The sequence below is a fragment of the Meleagris gallopavo genome, chromosome Z, assembly GCF_905368555.1.
Source record: "Meleagris gallopavo chromosome Z, MGAL_WU_HG_1.1, whole genome shotgun sequence".
NCBI lineage: Eukaryota > Metazoa > Chordata > Aves > Galliformes > Phasianidae > Meleagris > Meleagris gallopavo.
Genome location: NC_139435.1, coordinates 74,201,383 through 74,219,584, shown reverse-complemented (window position 1 = coordinate 74,219,584; position 18,202 = coordinate 74,201,383). Strand labels below are relative to the sequence as shown.

The window sequence follows — 18,202 nt, the reverse complement described above, 5'->3', positions numbered from 1 at the left end:
GAAAAAAAAAAACAACCCCCCCCCCAAAAACAACAACAAAACAACAAAAAACCCACACCACTAATAAAGGCCGACCTGCCTAACTTAAGGCATATTGTCAGACAGAGCACGGCCGTGGGCGCTGGCTGCTTCTCCTGACACAGCACGTGTAGCAGCCCCAGCCCGCCAGGCTCCGAGCGAGGGGCAACTGGGCGCCGAGCGATGCCCGCACCGCCTCCGAAAACGGCACGGGAACAGCATTCATCATCGCCGCGAAAGCAGCCTTGGAATTAAATTAAAACGAAATGAGAGTTTTCCTCTCAACGAATGAATCTTGGCACAGCGGCGGTCCACCTTGGTTTTCTGGCTTGTCCCCCATCCCCCCTCCCGCTCTATTTTTTTTTTTTTTTTTTTTTTTAAGCCTTAAATGTTACAGGAGGCAAATTGAAACGAGAAGCGAGATTTGCAGCCGGCCGGCTGCAGCCGGCGCTCACACGGCACGGCACGGCACGGCCCGAGGGCTGCGGGTGTGCGCGCACAGCCCGCGTGTGCCCCGCGTGTCCGCACGTCCCGCGTGTGTGCGCCTCGCTGCCTTACAGCCCGCCGGCAGGCAGGAGGAACGGCGGCCAATGGGAAGGCCCGATTTCATAAAAGCTGGGTTCTCATTGGCCGGGAGGGAAGGGGCATTCTGAACAAAGAAAAGTCCCTTTCAGGTACCGCTCCGGTCCCACTCCCCCTCCGCGGCCGCCGCGGGGGCACGCCGGGCCCGTGCGTGTGTGTGCGCGCGTGCGTGCGGGGGGCGGCCGGGCCTCCTCGCGCTTTTGTTTTTAATTTTCCTTTTGAGAAAGAAAGGAAGGTTCATGGTATCTGGTGCTCTCTTCTTCCCAATACAATAAATCTGTTGAAGACATTAGATTTTTTTTTTTTTTCCAAAAATAAAAAGCGGCTGCAACAAACACACACCCAATGCAGTTAGAAGGAACAGGCCACCTCCATCCAGTACAGACCGTAAGTACGGTTGCGTGGTGTGTCTGTAGCACGAAGAGGGGGTGATTTATTTTTTTTTTAATTATTATTTTTCTTCTGCCAAGGGTAGCGTTGGGAGCCGCAGAGAGCAGGGCGGCCGCCGCGAGCAGCGAGCGGCCCCGGGCACGGCGAGCACGAGGGCAGCCGCGCGGCCTCGCGCGTACCCCAACGGCGCGCTGCCCGGCGGCGCAACGGGGCAGGGCCCGCCACAGCTCGGCACGGCGGTGCCAGGTGTCTCGCCGACACGGGGCCGGACGGGAGCGGGGCGGGCGGGGAGGGGGGGCGAGCGGGCCCGCCGCACGGCCCGTCACCCTGCGCGGCTCCGCGGGACGGGCGGCCCGCAGGCCCCGGCCACCCATCTTTGCCGCGGCGCAGCCAATGGCGCCCGGCAGGGTCACGTGCGGCGCGCGGTAACGGAACCGCAGCGCCGCGGGGGTTGGCGGCGCTGCCTCGCGGCCCGCCCCGCCCCCCGCCGCCGCCGCTGCCGCCGCCGTCGCCGCCGCCGCCGGCTCATTAGGCTCTCGCTTCCCCCCGCCGCTAATTAACAACGCCGCGCTGTGGCTCCGCTCCGCGCCGTCCGGCGAAGCGGGGGAGGGGCCGCGCGCCGGGCTACAACGAGGGGGGAGCGGCCTGTCCTGAAAAAAGGTCGTCGGCTGCGTCTCGCCGGGCTCCAATTACCGCAGCGCGCTGCTGAACGCCGCTGTCGGTACGGCGCTGCCGGGGGCGCGCGGCCCGCGCTGCTCCCCCCCCGTCCCCCCCCGGTATCAGCGCGGCGCTCCCCGCCCCGCCCCCGCGCCCCCTGAAGTTACTCGAAGAAATCAGATCTGTCAGGACGGGCGAAAAAAATGCCACTTCCCAGCGAGCGGGCGGAATCCAGCCCGGATTTTCAGTCCTTTCTTCTCCTTTTCTCCCTTCCTCCCTTTCACTAATTTACCCGATGTTAGCACATTCTGCCGGTAACACCCGGCCGCCTGTGGGCTGTCGCACGGGATCGTTTCTCACTGCTCAGGCGGGCTCCGAGCGCGGAGCTGAAGATGGAGTGGGAAGTTGGGGATAACATTTTTATTTTATTTTTTTAAATTACTGTGACTATTATTACGGTTTCGTGCTTACTCAGGAAAGCAAAACAGGCGCAAAAAAAAAAAAAAAGCAAAACAACAACAACAACAAAAACAAAACAACAACAAAACAGCAAAAAAAAAAAAAAACAACAACAACAACAAAAATAACCTGATGCTCCAGTTCTGACCGTGAATGCTGCCTACCGGCATGCAGAGCTGTGAGTGAGGAACAGCATTTTTTTTTTTTTTTTAATTATTTTTGTAAGCGAGGAGGAAAAACCAAACAAGCAAAAAAGGACCTCTGATCCGAGTGCCAAAGTAGGGGAGATGTGTCACTGACCGGGCTGCGATGATACTTGCTGCCTACTGCGTGATCGCTTGCTCTCTAAGTAAAATGAGACACAGAGCTGTTGCTGAGACGAGTGGGAACAGCACTTTGATTTGCTGGTTTAATTAAAAAAAATGATGAAGGACTGAAGGTAAGCATTCTGCATCTCTATGTATAAATATTTCGGTAAGCGGCTGCAAAAGGGAGAGATCCCTTTAAAAATCGTTTTAACTGAGCTTTGTCAAACACACACTCATTTGTGGTCACTGAGGCCACCTTGGTGCAGATCACTTAAAGTGTATGTCTTAATCAGTTTCCTGTACAGTCAGTAATACTGTATTTAACAGACCTAACAATCGTGTGACTGCTAGAACTGCTTGTAGGACTGTAATCTTGAGCTGATGTTTCTTAAGGTCTTACTTCTTTTCTTCTTTTTTTTTTTTTTTAACTGTGGGATTTGATATTTTTCATTTGTGCTTACGGGTTGTTTGTTTTTAATAGAAACCGTATTGTGTGAAGGAAAATTAGATTTCTCCCTTCCCTCAACCTCCTCTCCCTCTCTCTCCTCCCAAAAAATAAATAAATAAGAAGGGGCTTAAGTACAAAAGGGGTAAAAAAGATAATACAGAAATAACACAAAACTTCAAGGGTCTGGTTTAAAGCCACAAAATCCATGGAATGTGGTGAAGAGAGAGCCTGTGTACTTCCTTTTCTGCCTCTGGTGCCTAGGTGGTGGTCCTGGGGTTAAATTACAACATGTGCTCCCACAGCTAGGCACCAGCTCTGAGGCTGCGTTTCCTGAGCTTTGTGGATTTAAATCACCTAGCTAATGGATTATTTTTTTTTTTTCCCTTTTTCTCTTCCTTTTCCTGGATGTGGCTTTTGAGGATGTTGGGAGACAAGTAGGTTAAGGATGCTCACCGTGAAAGCACGACAGCTATTGCCTCTGCTTTAACAAACTTAAGAGGGGAAAAAAATGTGGGTGGCGAATGATTTCAGTCTCCCCGCCTTGGCTTTTTTTTTACTAGTCGTGTTATATTCTTGTAAGACCCAGACAAAACATGTTTGACTTTTCCTCTCCTCACAGGAAAAGGTGGATGTGGACCACAGGTTACAAACCCAGACACACCTGGAAAAGGAGGACGAGAAGAATTAAATCTAGAAAAGTCCAGCGGAGATAAACGAATGTCCCCACACCTCCAAAGGAAAGTTCATCGAATTTTTACTCTAGAGATCTCATCTTCAGGATGTCATTGAACACTTCTAGTACAGGAAAAGGTGTGGATCCAAACGCGGTTGACACTTATGACAGTGGCGATGATTGGGAAATCGGTGTTGGGAATTTAATAATCGATCTGGACGCGGATTTGGAGAAGGACAGACAGAAATTTGAGATGAATAATTCTACCAATACCACCAGCAGCAGCGGCACCAGCTCCAAGGATTGTGGGGCTCTGGCTTCCAGTGGGGCTAATACTACCTCAGCCTTAGCTGATGGCCTAAAATTTGCTTCTGTTCAGCCCTCTGCTCCCCAGGGGAATTCCTCTCACAAAGAGACTAGTAAATCAAAAGTGAAAAGGAGTAAAACTTCTAAGGATGCTAATAAATCTCTGCCTTCTGCTGCCTTGTATGGGATTCCTGAGATCGGCAGTGCTGGCAAGAGGCAGGAAGTCCAAGGGCGCCCTGGAGAGGCAACTGGCATGAATTCAGCACTGGGTCAAAGCGCGAGCAGTAACCCAAACTGCAATAATAACAGCACCAGCAGCACCACCGCCATAGCCTCTTGTGGGAAAAACAAGGAGGAGAAACCATGTAAAAACCAGGGCAGCCGAGGCGCCAAGCGGGATAAGGATGCGGGGAAGTCCCGGAAGGACAAGCAGCACGACGTGCAGCTGGGCCCCCCCAGCGGCCCCGGGGGCGCCGGCGGTGGTCAGGGCCCCCCCGGGCACCTCTATGGCTACGGGTCCAAGGGCGGCGGGGGGAGCGGCAGCCCCTTCCACTGCACCGCCGCCGCAGCCGCCGGGGAAGTTAGCAAAGGCACCCCGGATTCAGGGTTAATGGGGAACTCTATTTTGGTAAAAAAGGAAGAGGAGGAGGAAGAGAGCCACAGGCGAGTCAAGAAATTGAAGACAGAAAAGGTAGGACAAAGCTCCTCTCCTCTGCATCCCCCCGTCTGTGACGGACTGCTTCGTGGCACACCTCCGTCCTCTCCCCACCGACGGCGAGGTGCCCCGCAGCCCGTCCCCGCTCCCGGCGGCACCCGCCCGCCCCGCAGTGTCAGGCTGCGGGTGTGCGCGGGCCGTCCGCAGCGCCGTCGGGAGGCGTCGGCGGGGACGCGGGCTCCTTCCGTGGGGACGAGGGGCGCCGACGGCACGGCGTGCGCGGCGCGACGGGCCCCGACGTGCGGGGCGTGCGGCGGCGGGCGGGGCCTCCGGGCCTCACGAGGGCGGGGGGTTGGGAGAAGGGGAGGTGGGGGGAACGGAGCACTGCAATTCCTGCGGGTCCGGCCGCCGGTGTGCCGAGCGGTGACATGCAGGAGGGGCGCCGAGCGGAGGTGTGCGCTTTCCTTCGTCGGCGTAGCGGAGGGTGCTTCCCCGACGAATGCCCACCGTCGCGCTCTGGGGGAGGGCGGGCGCGGTGCCGGCATCCTGCCCTGCCCGCGCATTGAGGGCTCGGGCCCGCGGCTGCCGGCGGGGTGCCCGAAGCACCGGCAAGGTGAGCGGTGCCGGGTGGCCCGAAGCTCTGCTGGTACCGCGTCGTCTGCTCGCGCCGCTCCCCGAGCGGCGCCGCTGGGAAAACGCGCTGACGGAGCGTCCTGCGAGTGTCGGCAGGGTCGAGGTCTCGGGGAAGAAGTCACCTTTCCTTAAGCGCCCGTCTGTGCTGCTCTCTCGTTTCGGAGGTGTTGAAGGTTTTCTAGCGTCCAAGACGACTTTCCAGGATTGGATTTGCGTGTTTGTGACATGAGTTATCACTAAAAATCCGAAAATATTTTTCAAGGGCTTGCATTCGAGGCAGGAAATAACGTGAATTTCTCATTGTGTGCGTGTTATTGCTTTTAATGTAGCGTATCTACGGATGAATTTGAATGAGCCTTTGTGACCTTGTCTGAACGCGGATGAGAAGAGAGGCAAACGGGTGTAATTCATACGTATACGTTTGCACTTTTATTTATGGAGGTTCTGTTCACTGTGAAAAGGTGTCACAAAGTCTCCCGCTCCCTCTATTAACTTAGTACAGTAGGCATTTGCTTTTGTTGCCAATGGTCTTCAAATTGCAGCTCTCTAATCTGTTTTAACTATCTAGATAAATTGCCCTAATCCAGTCCTCACAATGGCTGTGGTTAAGGAGTCAGAGCCGTTTGATTGGATTCAGTGGCTGCCTGGAATGTGGGAGGTACTGCCCTTTTGCAACCCCCTTAGCCTTTTAATCTTCCAGCCAAATGTTCACATTCAACAATTTTGTTTAGCTGGCAATCTGAACATTGCAGTATCTCAAAGGCTGCTGTCATGGCAACAGAGATTAGAGAGCGGTGTGGTTTCTCCCGTTTTTGTGTTCTTTTTCGCTCTCGGGTCACACGGGAGACCGCACGAAGGGTACGCATACGTGCCAGATGCCGCGCAGTGCACCGCACTGTTTATCGTTATGGGTTTTTTGTTTTTGTTCTCGCCTTGGCTGGAGCTGGGTATGCATCACTTGCACAAAGCACCTTGTATCTGGAGATATATAGTTTTCAAGCCTTGCATGTTAAAAATCAATTTCCATTTATCATCGCGTTGTGAAAGGCACGTCTCATGAATTTGGATGTGTCCTACTAGACAGAAAGGAGTTAATGCCCGCTGAGTCAAAATCCAAAGGTTTTTGTATGTGGTGTGAAAGACAACGCTGCATTTGTTTACTATCTGCGAAAAGCTTGGAGCGGATTCCCAGGACTTGCAGTCACTGCTTAGTTTTCACAGCGTGCTTCAGTGTCTATTTTTGGTCTATTTATTCTGTTTCCTTGCTGTGGAAAGTCGTGTAAAACATGATAAATTGATCTTACGAAGCCTAATTAAATCAGTGACTGTGTTCTGCTGGCTTTTTTTTTTTAATGCAGAAACCGCAAGTACGTTGTAAAAGTTGCCACTCCCTTGGTATGTGGATAAAGTCAAAGCATGCTGTAATTCTCAGATGTTTGAGCTATATTTGTGCAACCCATTCTGTGGTTAAGCCACTGGTGACATGTCTGAATAAGTAGCTTTGACAGGTAGGCTAACCACTCCTCAGGTTCTTGGTGTTAAAACCTGTCTCCATTTTCCATCCCTTATCCATGCTCTGCCATTTTTAGCACAGTTAATATCTGTCAGCAAGAACAAATCTTCCTCTTTTTAGCCGCATTTCCGTATTTCTAACAGCTGCTACATTGTTTATCTACAGCCATTTACTTTGTCTGCGTTAGGGGAAGATGGGGGTCTGCAGCAGTCACAGCTTAACTGAGATGTGGGAGGGTTGTATTTGGCGTGTGGAGATCTGCGTGCTTTGATGAAGATAATACGGGAAATCTGGAGCTGCGGCCCGAGGTGCTGAGCTGCAGCTTGTAATTGAATGCTTGGTGAGACTCAGTAGCGAATGTCCCTCTTGTGTTGGCATATTTCTTCTCGTTTGGTTGTTTAGAGGAGATGAACGCGCTGGCTGGCGTTGTCTATTTCGCCTTGGCGCCTTGTGGCAGGACTGAAAGTAAGCCATGCTTCATCGGGCCTTGTGATTTGTGCCCGCTGATGTAAATCATTTAAGTACACGCTTTGATTAATGATGTGACAGAGATATGCTTTTCATGTACTGTCCCGGCTGGCCTTGGATGTAGCTTATTCACTGTGAAATAAAAGGGCAAGCGGGTCACCCGCTTCAATTAAAGAACAAAGTCTATTGTTGTTTGACAGCAAACTGTTTTGAAAGCTGCACTGGGGATCTGGCTGCTGTGGAGCAATAAGGCCGGGCGTCTGCGGCGGTGCGGCTGGAGCCTGCTGGGCCTGGCGGGCCGGGCGCGGGGCTGGAGGCAGCGCTGGGAGCCCGCAGCCTGGTGGGGAGCTGCTGGGAAAGCGCCTGTCCTCGGCATCGGTAATTTTACAATTTTAATAACTTCATAAATACCCAGTAAAAGGGAAGGAATTGATTATCCAGATGTCACGAGGTTAACCGTGTTCTCCGCGTTAAAGGGGCTTGCTGCAAGACTGTTTTAATTATAGCTATATAAAGACTTGTTTTTCCAAAGTAGCGTTTTATAGTCCAATAAATGAAATGTATGTTAAAAGTGCTAAGCAAAATCTCCTGTAACCACAGAGGTGTTCAATAACCAGATTCAAGTAACATGGAAAGTACCATCTGTTCCTAGTTTCCAGCCTAAAAACAGGAACCGAATGGTTGACATTCGCTCATACTTTCGAGACTCTTTTCTTTATTATTATTATTATTATTATTTTAAAAAGTTCACCTGGCACTTTATAGAAGCTTTGTGAGATGCAGTAATACAGGAGAGGCTGTGAAAACACATGTTCGTACAGACAGTTAACTGGTTCTGCTTTCATGTAAAGAGATTTCCAGAAGCTCAGTCACTGAAGAATTCATAATAGAGATCACCTCCAGCAGGCAAACACAATAAGGGTCAGATCTTCAAAGGTCTCGCTGTTTGCTAGAACCTGAACGATGCTGTTTTTCCCGAAGAAGTAGGAGGAAGGAGGAGGGGCAAAAAAAAAAAAAAAAAGATGACTCTCAAAAGACAACTTTAGCAAGCTCTTATCAGCTAACTAATTATGTGTAGTAAAACCATTGACAAAAGTTTTCCATGCACAGACTAGAGCTGTTGATTGCAGGAAAACTACTCTTTAAAGATAACTGGAGTCCTGTGCTTTTTGGTGATACCATTTCTGGCTGCAGCCCAAGCGCTGGATAAAGCACCATCCGGCCTTTGTTTGGCCCTTTGACTGAAGCTAATAACTGGTCTTGTGGCACCCATGATAAAGAACATTATCTGTGCCTGCATGCCTGACAAGAGGCAGTGGTGGGCTGTGGGCACTTCTGTGCAGTGCCGGCCAACCCACGGGCTTCACTCTACAGCATGCTGTGCTTTCCCACAGGGTTTGGTCTCTGGGATATCTGCTTGTTGATGATGGTGTGAGTCAGAAGTCTGAAAGGCACAGGTCTTCTTGCATGTTGAAACTCATGTTGTGGGTATATAAGAAGCAGTGGAGTGTTTTTCACAAGCCCTGTCCCCAGGCTTGCTGTCAGTGATGTCTGTGGGAGAGCCTAGGCTGTTCTCTGTTAACTGGACACATGCTGTGCATGTCAAACGAACACCGTGTCCCTGACACTGCTGAAATGGTGCCAGGTGCGATGCTTACACCCTTTTCTCCCTTCTAAACTTCTGGGATTGCACAAGCTCCAAAACCACACATGAGATTAAAGGCCACGAAACAGGGTTTGTGCAGCAGTAGGTCAGAATGACCTTCTTGAGCAGAGGGTGGAAGGAAATGGAGATCTTGGCCAGATTGGCACTGAACAGCTGCCTTCAGAATGCCCATTATGTTAAAGAAACTACATAATAATGGTTTTTGAAGCTCTCTTTGTACTTACATGCCGTGTTCCTGCAAGCCCTAGGTGGTGCTACCAGTGTACATGGTATCTGAGCACGTTTTACAAGCTTTGTCAGGAGGGTGTTTCTGGGAACACCTTCTCCACTATCAGAACTACTACCTTTGTCTGCATTTTTGATAAATTCCCTGTTATGGATTTCCATCACCCACTCTTGGAGACAGATTGTCTCACTTAGCTTGGTGTGTAGTTGCTGGATGTTCTGTGTTCCTCAAAACTCTCTGTTTTTGAATTGTCAGCTGTGTGTGGCAGATACATCCTGTGGTACACGAATAGGACAGCTGACTAAACCATGTCTTTGTCTTGTTCTGAACTTCGTATAGGGCATCAACAACCAGGTTATTCTTTACTCAACGTGGCTGACGCTTTGCCAACTTCACATTGTTCTTATATAACGTTCTAATGTACATTACATATGTCACTGCATTTCCTGAAAGGATGGAAAGGTTATCTGACTTCTCAGTTGTGCTTTATTGCCTGCAATAGAAATATGTCCTCTCATGGGCCCTTGGGTGGTGGTCACATCCATGGACGCAGTGACTTCGGTTGCAAGGATGGCCATGGTTTTGCAAAACCCTTATGGTTCTCTAGTTAAACTTACATATCAAAGTGTTATTTTTATTTTTTAATAACAAACACAGGGAAAATACCAATTAAAAAAAAAAAAAAAAAGTGGTCTGCACGTAACGTTCCCCGTTGGGTGGAAGACAGTGTAATGGTGGTCTGTGAAAATTTCTTAGTATGATGTAATTGCAAACTGTAAATAGCTCTTTAAAATCTACAGAGCTTATTTATGTTTCTTTTCTTCTTCAATCTGGCAAACTTTTTCCCTTGTCATGCCAGAATGTTTCTGCTCCAGCACTTCTGTGCTGCAGTGCTTAACTGAAAAGTGTAACAGTACAAGCTTTCACTTTTCAATTTGTCTAAAAATATGGTTGAAATAAGATAATTCAAATAAAGATTATAACTAGCTTTTGTAGCAGAACTTGAGTTTTCCTAATGTGTGATTTTAAATTGCGGATTTTTATTTTTATTTTTTAATTACATTCATAAATTAAAACCACAGCTTACTGCAGGCTATAAGCAGCCATTTGGGCAAATGTTAAGTTTAAACTATGGCTTCGAGCTGTGTTGTAGCCAGGGTTTCAGTAAGCACTCCCTGTTGCATTTCATCTTAATTCTGACAAAATGGTCTTGGCAATCGGAATAAAAACATCTGGATGAAGGGCTGTGAAACTATTCAGAGTGATTTGACTGACAAGGAAGTTCTTTGTAATGTTTTTCATCTTTTTGAGAAAGCAAAAAGAAAATTCAAGGGAGTAGAAACAGTTTCTTCTTGTGACCCTGTGCACATGTACACAGATGCATTCTCTGTGCTTATAAACAGGACTCTTTGGATAATAAAATCTGAAGAAGTAGGGTAAGCTGCAGGGAATGAGATAGGATTGAGGACTGCATAGTATGTTCTTCTGCTTGAAGTGTTTGATTACCGAGAAAGGTTTGATATGTCAATTTTTCTAGTAGGTTAGCACATACTGATAGATCTTGGCTTCTCTGCCACCTCCTCATAGTGTCCAGTGAGGCTGTTCAGAGAAAACTCATCAAGAATTTAATTTTGAAGTTCTTTTTTTTTCCTAGTAAATTTTAGAGTCAGGAGGCGTAGTGCTGAGTTGTGTCCTTTGCGATAAACCTTCCTCAGCCATTATGACTTAACAGTCTTTAGAAATAATGAGTGCTGAAAACCAGGCTCCCCGTCTTCCTTCTCCAGTTTTTTATTTGTCCTAGGCTAAACCTTATTCCCGGGCACAAACCCAGCTTTGCTGAGGTGATTCAGTCTCCAGAGAATCTCTGCTGTCAAATAATAACATAAGAAAAATGTGCCCGTGGGGATATTTGAAGCATATGCCAATAGTTGTGTGTGAATGTAATTTATTGCAGTCAGAAGAGGGAACTAAAATCTATTGATTGTGGTTACTTGTTGTTTTCAGAACACTGATATTCTGGTTGTTGAATTGTCTTGTCATGTTAACCAGCAAGCAGATGGCATTATGCCACAAACGCATATTTTACTTCAAGGAACTTCAGAGGTTTTGATGTGTTTCTCCTCCACCCCCCTCTTATTTCCCCTGTGGCTTCTTTTTATTGAAGAGTAACATGAGAAGACCTGGTAGCAATTTTATTGCTTTCCCATAACAGTTTGAAATAATAGCTTGGTCTTTGGTTGCCAGTCAAGTTTCTACTAGTCAGCTCTTTTTGTCATGTATATTTGCAGTTTGTCCTCAGTAACTGGCTCTATTTTTTATGCTTCAATTAGCAATGGAAGACTAAGCTTCAATTGGTCGCACTTACCTAAACTCCTTAAATTCACCCCGTCATTCTGATTTGCACAACAGCTGGCATCTCACAGTTTTGGGGGGTTTTTTGTGTGTGTGTGTGTGTGTTTTTTGTTTGTTTGGTTTTTTTTGCATTATCTTTGGAGTTATTTGGGGGCTCTGTTATATCCACTGCCTATCACGAGTTTGCATGCTCGAATACCACCTCCTTCCCCGATGAGTTTTGGTGTTCCTGTGTTGAACTGTGGTAGAAAATGGTCTCCGCATTCCCATAGGTGATCATTAGACAAACGCAGGTTTCATGATTTTCATTGCTTCTTTCAATCATTAAGAAGAGTCAAAAGCCAGTTGTAATCTCTGTTCTCAGAGCACGCGGGTCCAGACCGAATTATTTTTGGATTTCCTGTTACCTCCTTGGCCCGATTTCTGCAGATGGCTCATGTTAAAAGCAACAATAATGTTTGAATTGGAAGGGTTAGGTCTTTGGGTTTTCATTCTTCGTGGAGAACTGTTTATTTGTGTGTGGTTTGCCACACTACATGGATAGCGCTATCAAATCTGTGCTTTATTATAGGCTTACAGCAGCGGAGTAATGGCAGTAGTTGAATGTCTCAGAGTTTCATGTTCTTGCCAATTCTCTTTTTAAGAAGGGAAATGGATCTGTATCTCTGCAGCAAAAGGTAATAGAAGGAAATGCAATTAGAAATAGATCTCATTTCTCAAGTCAACTCTATTTTGCTGCAAGAAATTTCAAATGTGATTTAGTAAATATCGAGGGTTGGTTAGCTTACACTGAAGATACAGATCTAATACTCCAGAGGTATGCTGGCTATATTGAGCATGTTTGACATGAAGTCTTACCAGTTACGTTTTGCCCAGGGTTTAATGTTAGGCAGTATATATTGAATTGGTTCCTGGAATTCAAAGGAAACATTTTGTTGTAATTTGAAAGCGGTTTGAAGATTGTTGTTTCACACCCACTGTTACTGAAAATCTTATTCATAGACCTCAAGTATGGTGTAGTTTTACACAATCCTTCTAAGGACTGGATTATATAAACGTATGTGTGTGTATATAAATTAATACAAACATATTTGTGTGTGTATGTGTGTATGTAAGTCTGTGAGTATAGCGTGTATGCATACACACATCTAAAGAAAAACTACTTTTTTAATAAAAACAGCACTGAGTTTTGGCTGATATTCTTTATTTACATTTCTTGTCCAGATCCTTTAATGGTCTTTCCTGTGACGTTGCACCAGATGCCGTACACTGAAGGAGAAAGCTAGCAGCTATTTCCTTCATGGCACTGGTACATTTTCCTTTACACTTTAATTTTCATACACTCCTCCAACCTTTCCTAAGCGCCTCTTAAAAAGGGTTTTTCCTTTTTGATGTATCTGTTTGCAGGTTTCTGTGTTATTGCCCACTTTAAAAATTTGAAAACTCGATTTTTTTTTCTACTGTTGAGAGCTTAATGCCTTGACTCTTGCTCAACTCAGCATTACATTACATTACAGTCTGCGTGAGCCCTGCTTGAGATGAGTCCATGTTACAAAATGGAGCCCACTATGACAAATTTGATTATTCCTGTAGCAACTTGAGTCACTGCATGATTTGTATTTTATTTTTGCCCACCACCTGCAACAGTATTTTTTTCATTCCTACTGTTTCCTTAACCATCTCTCTGAAAATAAGAGGTTCTTGGCTATGGGCTGTTATTGCTGAGATATGACTGAGAACTGCATGCACTACAGTGAAGCACATTCATTTTCAGCTAGTACCGTTTATTGCCTTGAGCATTGTAAATCTGTCAGCTCTTCACGATGCTTTCACCTCTTTCTTCATTTGCTCCAGCTTCTAGTTTGACAATGTTCCCCTGAGGCTGAATTTTAATCTGCTTCCAATTAGTTGCAAAATGTGACTCAAATTTCTACATTATGGCTGCTGTTTTACTTGCACACACACATCTAGAAACAAATTAATGCTCTTGAATATTTATTTTTGATCCTTAAGATTTATTCTGGGAGGAGAACTTGTCAACTGTGCTCAAAGTACCTCCAAGATTCACCTTTTTAACTTAAATTGTAATGTACATTTCAGACTTAAAGTGCCTCTTTCTACTTAATGTTTACAAAAGCATTACAGCTTTTTACAGCTGATTTTACAGCTGATTTGTAATTATTGAAGACACATCACAAATGGATAAATTCTAAAAATGAACAGTGCTGACAAGTAAACTAAAAACACCTTGTGATTGCTATACCAAATCAGGATATGAGGCTTTGTTTGTTTGTTTGTTTGTTTGTTGCAGATTTTATTTCTATCTTTACTTAGGTTTGCAGGATAAACATATTTATTTGCCAGATATTGGAAACCACCTATTATTCAGAACTCCAGCAGTGATCCTCATCACAGATCCATTTGGTCATTAGTGTGTCTTCATAGATACAGCTAATTATGATCTGTTAGCATGCTTCACTCAGTAGGTGTCTTCACTAGAGCATGTGTGTGTTAGTGGTATGCCTTTAAAAACCTTACAAATACGGAGCTTTCAGGATCCTCAGGTAATGTTTGTGCTCCCATTAGGAACATGGCCATTGCAGTTTTGTTCATTGGGGAAGTGAATTCTTGAGTGGAAAGTCTGAAGATCACTGTGGAATGGGCTGGAATCTAAACCCTGCTGGGAGTGTAAACTTCAGTCCTTCTTTGGGCAAAGCTGACGTGAAAGGCTTCACAACAATTCTGTTTGATTACCCTTCTGCCTGGCTGCCTTATGTCTGTAGTTGCCTGTATGGAGAAACACAGTGTATTCAATTAAAACATACCAGTAGCTAAATTTATAGGTGCAAATCTTTAGTAGAGCTTAGCACTCTGTAGCTTGGCAGATTGATGTCAGCAGCCGTAATAGACTTTAAATAGGCTTGTGGAATTCATTGGGCATATATTGCTGAAGTTGATATTGCTAAGTACCTGTCATTTCTAAATGAGATTTGCACCTGTAAATTTAGCTGTTCACTTGTAGTAATTCACTTACCTATAAACAGATTTCTTTTAACGTTTTGCTGTCTTTACCTTCCCACACTGGGGCTGCAGCCTGCTGGCCGCATGAGCATCTGAATGGAGTTGAACACATGTGCATAATGTTTGGGTTCATGGTTTCTGAGAGAGTGTTTTCCATCAAGGACAGAAATGTAAAAGCAAGAGATAGAAGAAAGTGATCTTGATGTTATTCTGTGCTTCCTTGAGTCAGAAATGACTCTTAAGTGCATAGATGAGAAGCTTAGCATCTTATTTATTTCTCTAAAGATTTGACTTCCTCTGGTGGACTCCTATGATTCACAACATCATTTCATGAGGAAACAGTATTTACAAACATTGTGAAATGTTGTAGCAGTGTGACATTTTTGTTTTCCTCATGGCATATTCTTTGAGGTTCATCTCTGCATTCGAGGTGAACTGCAGTTCCTGTGATTATCAGCTGTTGAGGAAAGAGAGCAAAGATAATTGAAGCCAAAATGTAATGCATGCATTTGTAGCTTACAGTAGTGGACTTAAAGACATCTGACAGTGAACCGGTGTACCACATAGAAAACACCCCCCATGTCCAAAGGTATGTACACATACACATGAATGCATACACCTCCACCTTATTAATTTTTCAGGCTAAATCCACAGTGTTTTTATCACAGAATGGCCCAGGTTGGAAAGGACCTCAAGGATCATGAATCTCCAACCTCCCTGCCACAGGCAGGGCCACCAACCTCCCCATTTAATACCAGACCAGGCTGCCCAGGGTCCCATCCAACCTGGCCTTGAACACCTCCAGGGACGAGGCATCCACAACCTCTCTGGGCAGCTGTTCCAGCACCTCACCACTCTCACAGTAAAGAACTTCCTCCTGACATCCAACTTCCCTCCTTCAACTTCAAACCATTTCCCCTTGTCCTGCAGTTATCAACCCTTTCAAAGAGTTGATTCCTCTCCTGTTTGTAGGCTCCCTTTAGGCACTCAAAGGCTGCAAATAGTTCAACCCTGCAGTCTTCTTTTCTGCAGGCCAAACAAGCTCAATTCCCTCGGCCTGTCTTCGTAGGGGAGGTCCTCCAGTCCCCTGATCATCTTCATGGCTCTCCTGTGAACCCTCTCCAACAGCTCCCTGTCTTTCTTGTATTGGGGGCTTCAGACCTGGCCACAGTACTGCAGATGGGGCCTCACAAGAGCAGAGTAGAGGGGCACAATCACCTCCCTGTCCCTACTGGCCACCCCTCTTTTGATGGAGCCCAGGACACCAATTGCTTTCTGATCTGCAAGAGCACACTGCTGGCTCACGTTAAGTTTTTCCTCTATCAAGACCCCCAGGTCCTTCTCCACAGGGCTGCTCTCAAGGACCAACCCTTTCAGTCTGTATGGATGCCTGGGATCCCTCTGGCCCAAGTGCAAAACCTTACACTTTGCTGTGTTGAACCTCACTAGGTTCACTCGGACTCACCTTTGAAGACTGTTGAGGTCCCTCTGAATGGCATCCCTTCCTTCCACCGTGTCGACCACACCACTCAGCTTGGTGTCGTCAGCAAACTTGCTGAGGGCGCACTCGATTCCGTCATCGATGTCATTAATAAAGATGTTGAAGAGCACTGGTCCCAAGACAGACCCTTGGGGGACCAGCCTTCACCTGGACATAGAGCCACTGATGACCATCCTCTGTCTGCGGCCTTTCAACCAGTTTCTTATCCATCGAGCGGTCCACCCATCAAATCCACATGCCTCCAATTTGGAGATAAGGATGTGGTGGAGGACCGTGTCAAAGGCCTTGCTCAAGTCCAGGTAAATGACTTTGGTCGCCTTTCCCTTGTCCACCAGTGCCGTCACTCCATCATAGAAGGCCACCAGATTGGTTAGGCATGACCTTCCCCTGGTGAAGCTGTGCTGGCTGTCTCGGATCACACGCTCATTCCTCATGTGATCAAGAATGTCATCCAGGATGATCCGTTCCATGATCTTCCCAGGCACAGAGGTGACACTCACTGGCCTGTAGTTCCTGAGGTCCTCCTTGCTCCCTTTCTTGTAAATGGGAGTGACACGACCCTTCCTCCAGTCAGCCAGGACTTCACCTGACTACCATGACTTTCCAAATACGATGGAGAGCAGCTCGGCAACCACCTCAGCCAGCTCCTTCAGAACCCTGGCATGCACACCATCCGGCCCCATAGACTTGGACACATTCAGTCTCATGAGGCGGTCTCGGACCTGCTCTGCCCTTACAGTGCAGGGGGGATCTAGGGATGCAGGGCTCAGGAACATAAGAAATACCAGAATCCTTGCCGCCAGTGAAGACCGAGGCAAAGTCTTCTCTCCGTCCGTTGAAGCCAGTTCTCCTTTTACATTTACCAAAGGAGGTACACTTGTTTTGGCCTATCTCTTCTGGCCAATGTACCTGTAGAATGTCTTCCTATTGTTTTTCACATCCTTTGCCAAGTTTAGTTCTGCTTGTGCCTTGGCTTTCCTGATCCCATGTCTGCAAGTCTGGACGGCACCCCTTTTGAGAAGCATTAAATGCTTTTGCTGATAGCTTATAGTTTTATAAACTCCAAATGAGTTTTATTGCCTTTTAACCAGCACTAAATAATGGAAGAACCTATGAGTCTCAACATTGGACAGCAGCCAAATAGCCAAAGGAGGAGGGGGGAAGGAAGGAGAAAATGAATGGTTTAATTGTAGAGCAAATCATTTGTTTACAGATTAAGACCTATTTGGCAGCCAAATCCTATTGACAAGGAGATGAAAGAGCGAGGCACTAAGGTACAGGAAATGAGCTCTATGTTTTGTGTCTAAGTCCTGCTATTTTTCATCTCCTCCCAAAGAAGAGGAGCCAAGGACAAAGAAGGTAACAGCAGCAGCTGCTGAGCATGGTGCAAGTATTTAGTAGGGAGAAAAGGGTGGGAGAAGGGAGCGTTGATGTGCTTTGCACTCTGAAATCAATCAGACATCTGGAGCTGCTTCCAACTAAGGGGCACCTGTTGGTTGCAACAGGGCCTGCCCTAATTTGTTTTCTGCATGAATGGGGGTGCTGGGATGCCCAGTTAATCTCAGAAAGTGTAATGCATTTGCCTGAAGCCTTCTCCCTGGAATACACCTGGGCATATTCACAATTTTTTTTTTTTCTTTTTCCTTCCGAGATTTATTTATTTATTTATTTATTTATTTATTTATTTTAATGGGCCTTTGTTTCAGTATTGTAATTAATGAGCAGGAGGTTCAAATGGTTCAAAAGTGCTCATGTTTTCCTATTTATTGTTGTAGGGCATTTTTTCTAAGAGCTGGTACCCTGCTATTTGAAGATTTCATGAGTTAAGTTCATAAGCTTTTAAGATCAAACTTGAGAAAGCATTAAAGCACAAATGAAGCAACCTCTGCTGTTAAAGGCTGGTTAAGCTTTTCTGTTGGAACTTCCTAGTTTTTTTCAGTAAATTGCAGACTTTCGATGCTTCTACCTTTCAAGCTGAATTTTCTCTACTTCTTTACTGTAATTTCCCCACACTCACCACCATGAAAATTAATTTGGGAAGTTCAAACATGGAAAATGTATGTTAGAAAGCAAACCCTCAAATCAAAGAAAACATTTTGCTTTTATACGAAGCATCACTGTTACCAAGGGAGACAGAGTCTTTTGGGAAGATATGCCAAGATTGTTCATGTGAAAACTGGCTTCAATTTGATCACCTCATGAACAGTCTGAAAGGGCCAATGTATGCTTGGCTGCAAGTATTCAATTTTCCATCTTCAGCTATTGCAGTAACTTAGTGTGAGAGAAGGAGTGGGCTTAGATGAGCTTGGCAAGTTGTGTCTGATAT

At 46.3% G+C, this 18,202-nt stretch overlaps 1 protein-coding gene across 7 annotated transcripts in view; it reads left to right on the top strand.

Moving 5' to 3' along the window:
* Nucleotides 1–674: 674 nt before the first annotated feature.
* The window catches only part of ZNF608 (zinc finger protein 608), a 104,001-nt gene continuing 86,473 nt past the window's right edge, over nt 675–18,202 (top strand). For 5 of the 7 annotated variants that reach the window (XM_085214557.1, XM_085214555.1, XM_085214552.1 and 2 more), the window contains exons 1-2: nt 1,807–2,545; nt 3,482–4,532. In XM_085214557.1, the coding sequence (XP_085070683.1) occupies nt 3,642–4,532 (891 nt within the window). In that variant the 5' untranslated portion in view covers nt 1,807–2,545; nt 3,482–3,641. Of the gene's footprint in view, nt 988–1,806; nt 2,546–3,481; nt 4,533–4,842; nt 5,110–18,202 lie in introns of those variants that run through there. The other 2 variants (XM_085214553.1, XM_085214558.1) reach the window with 2 other exon arrangements.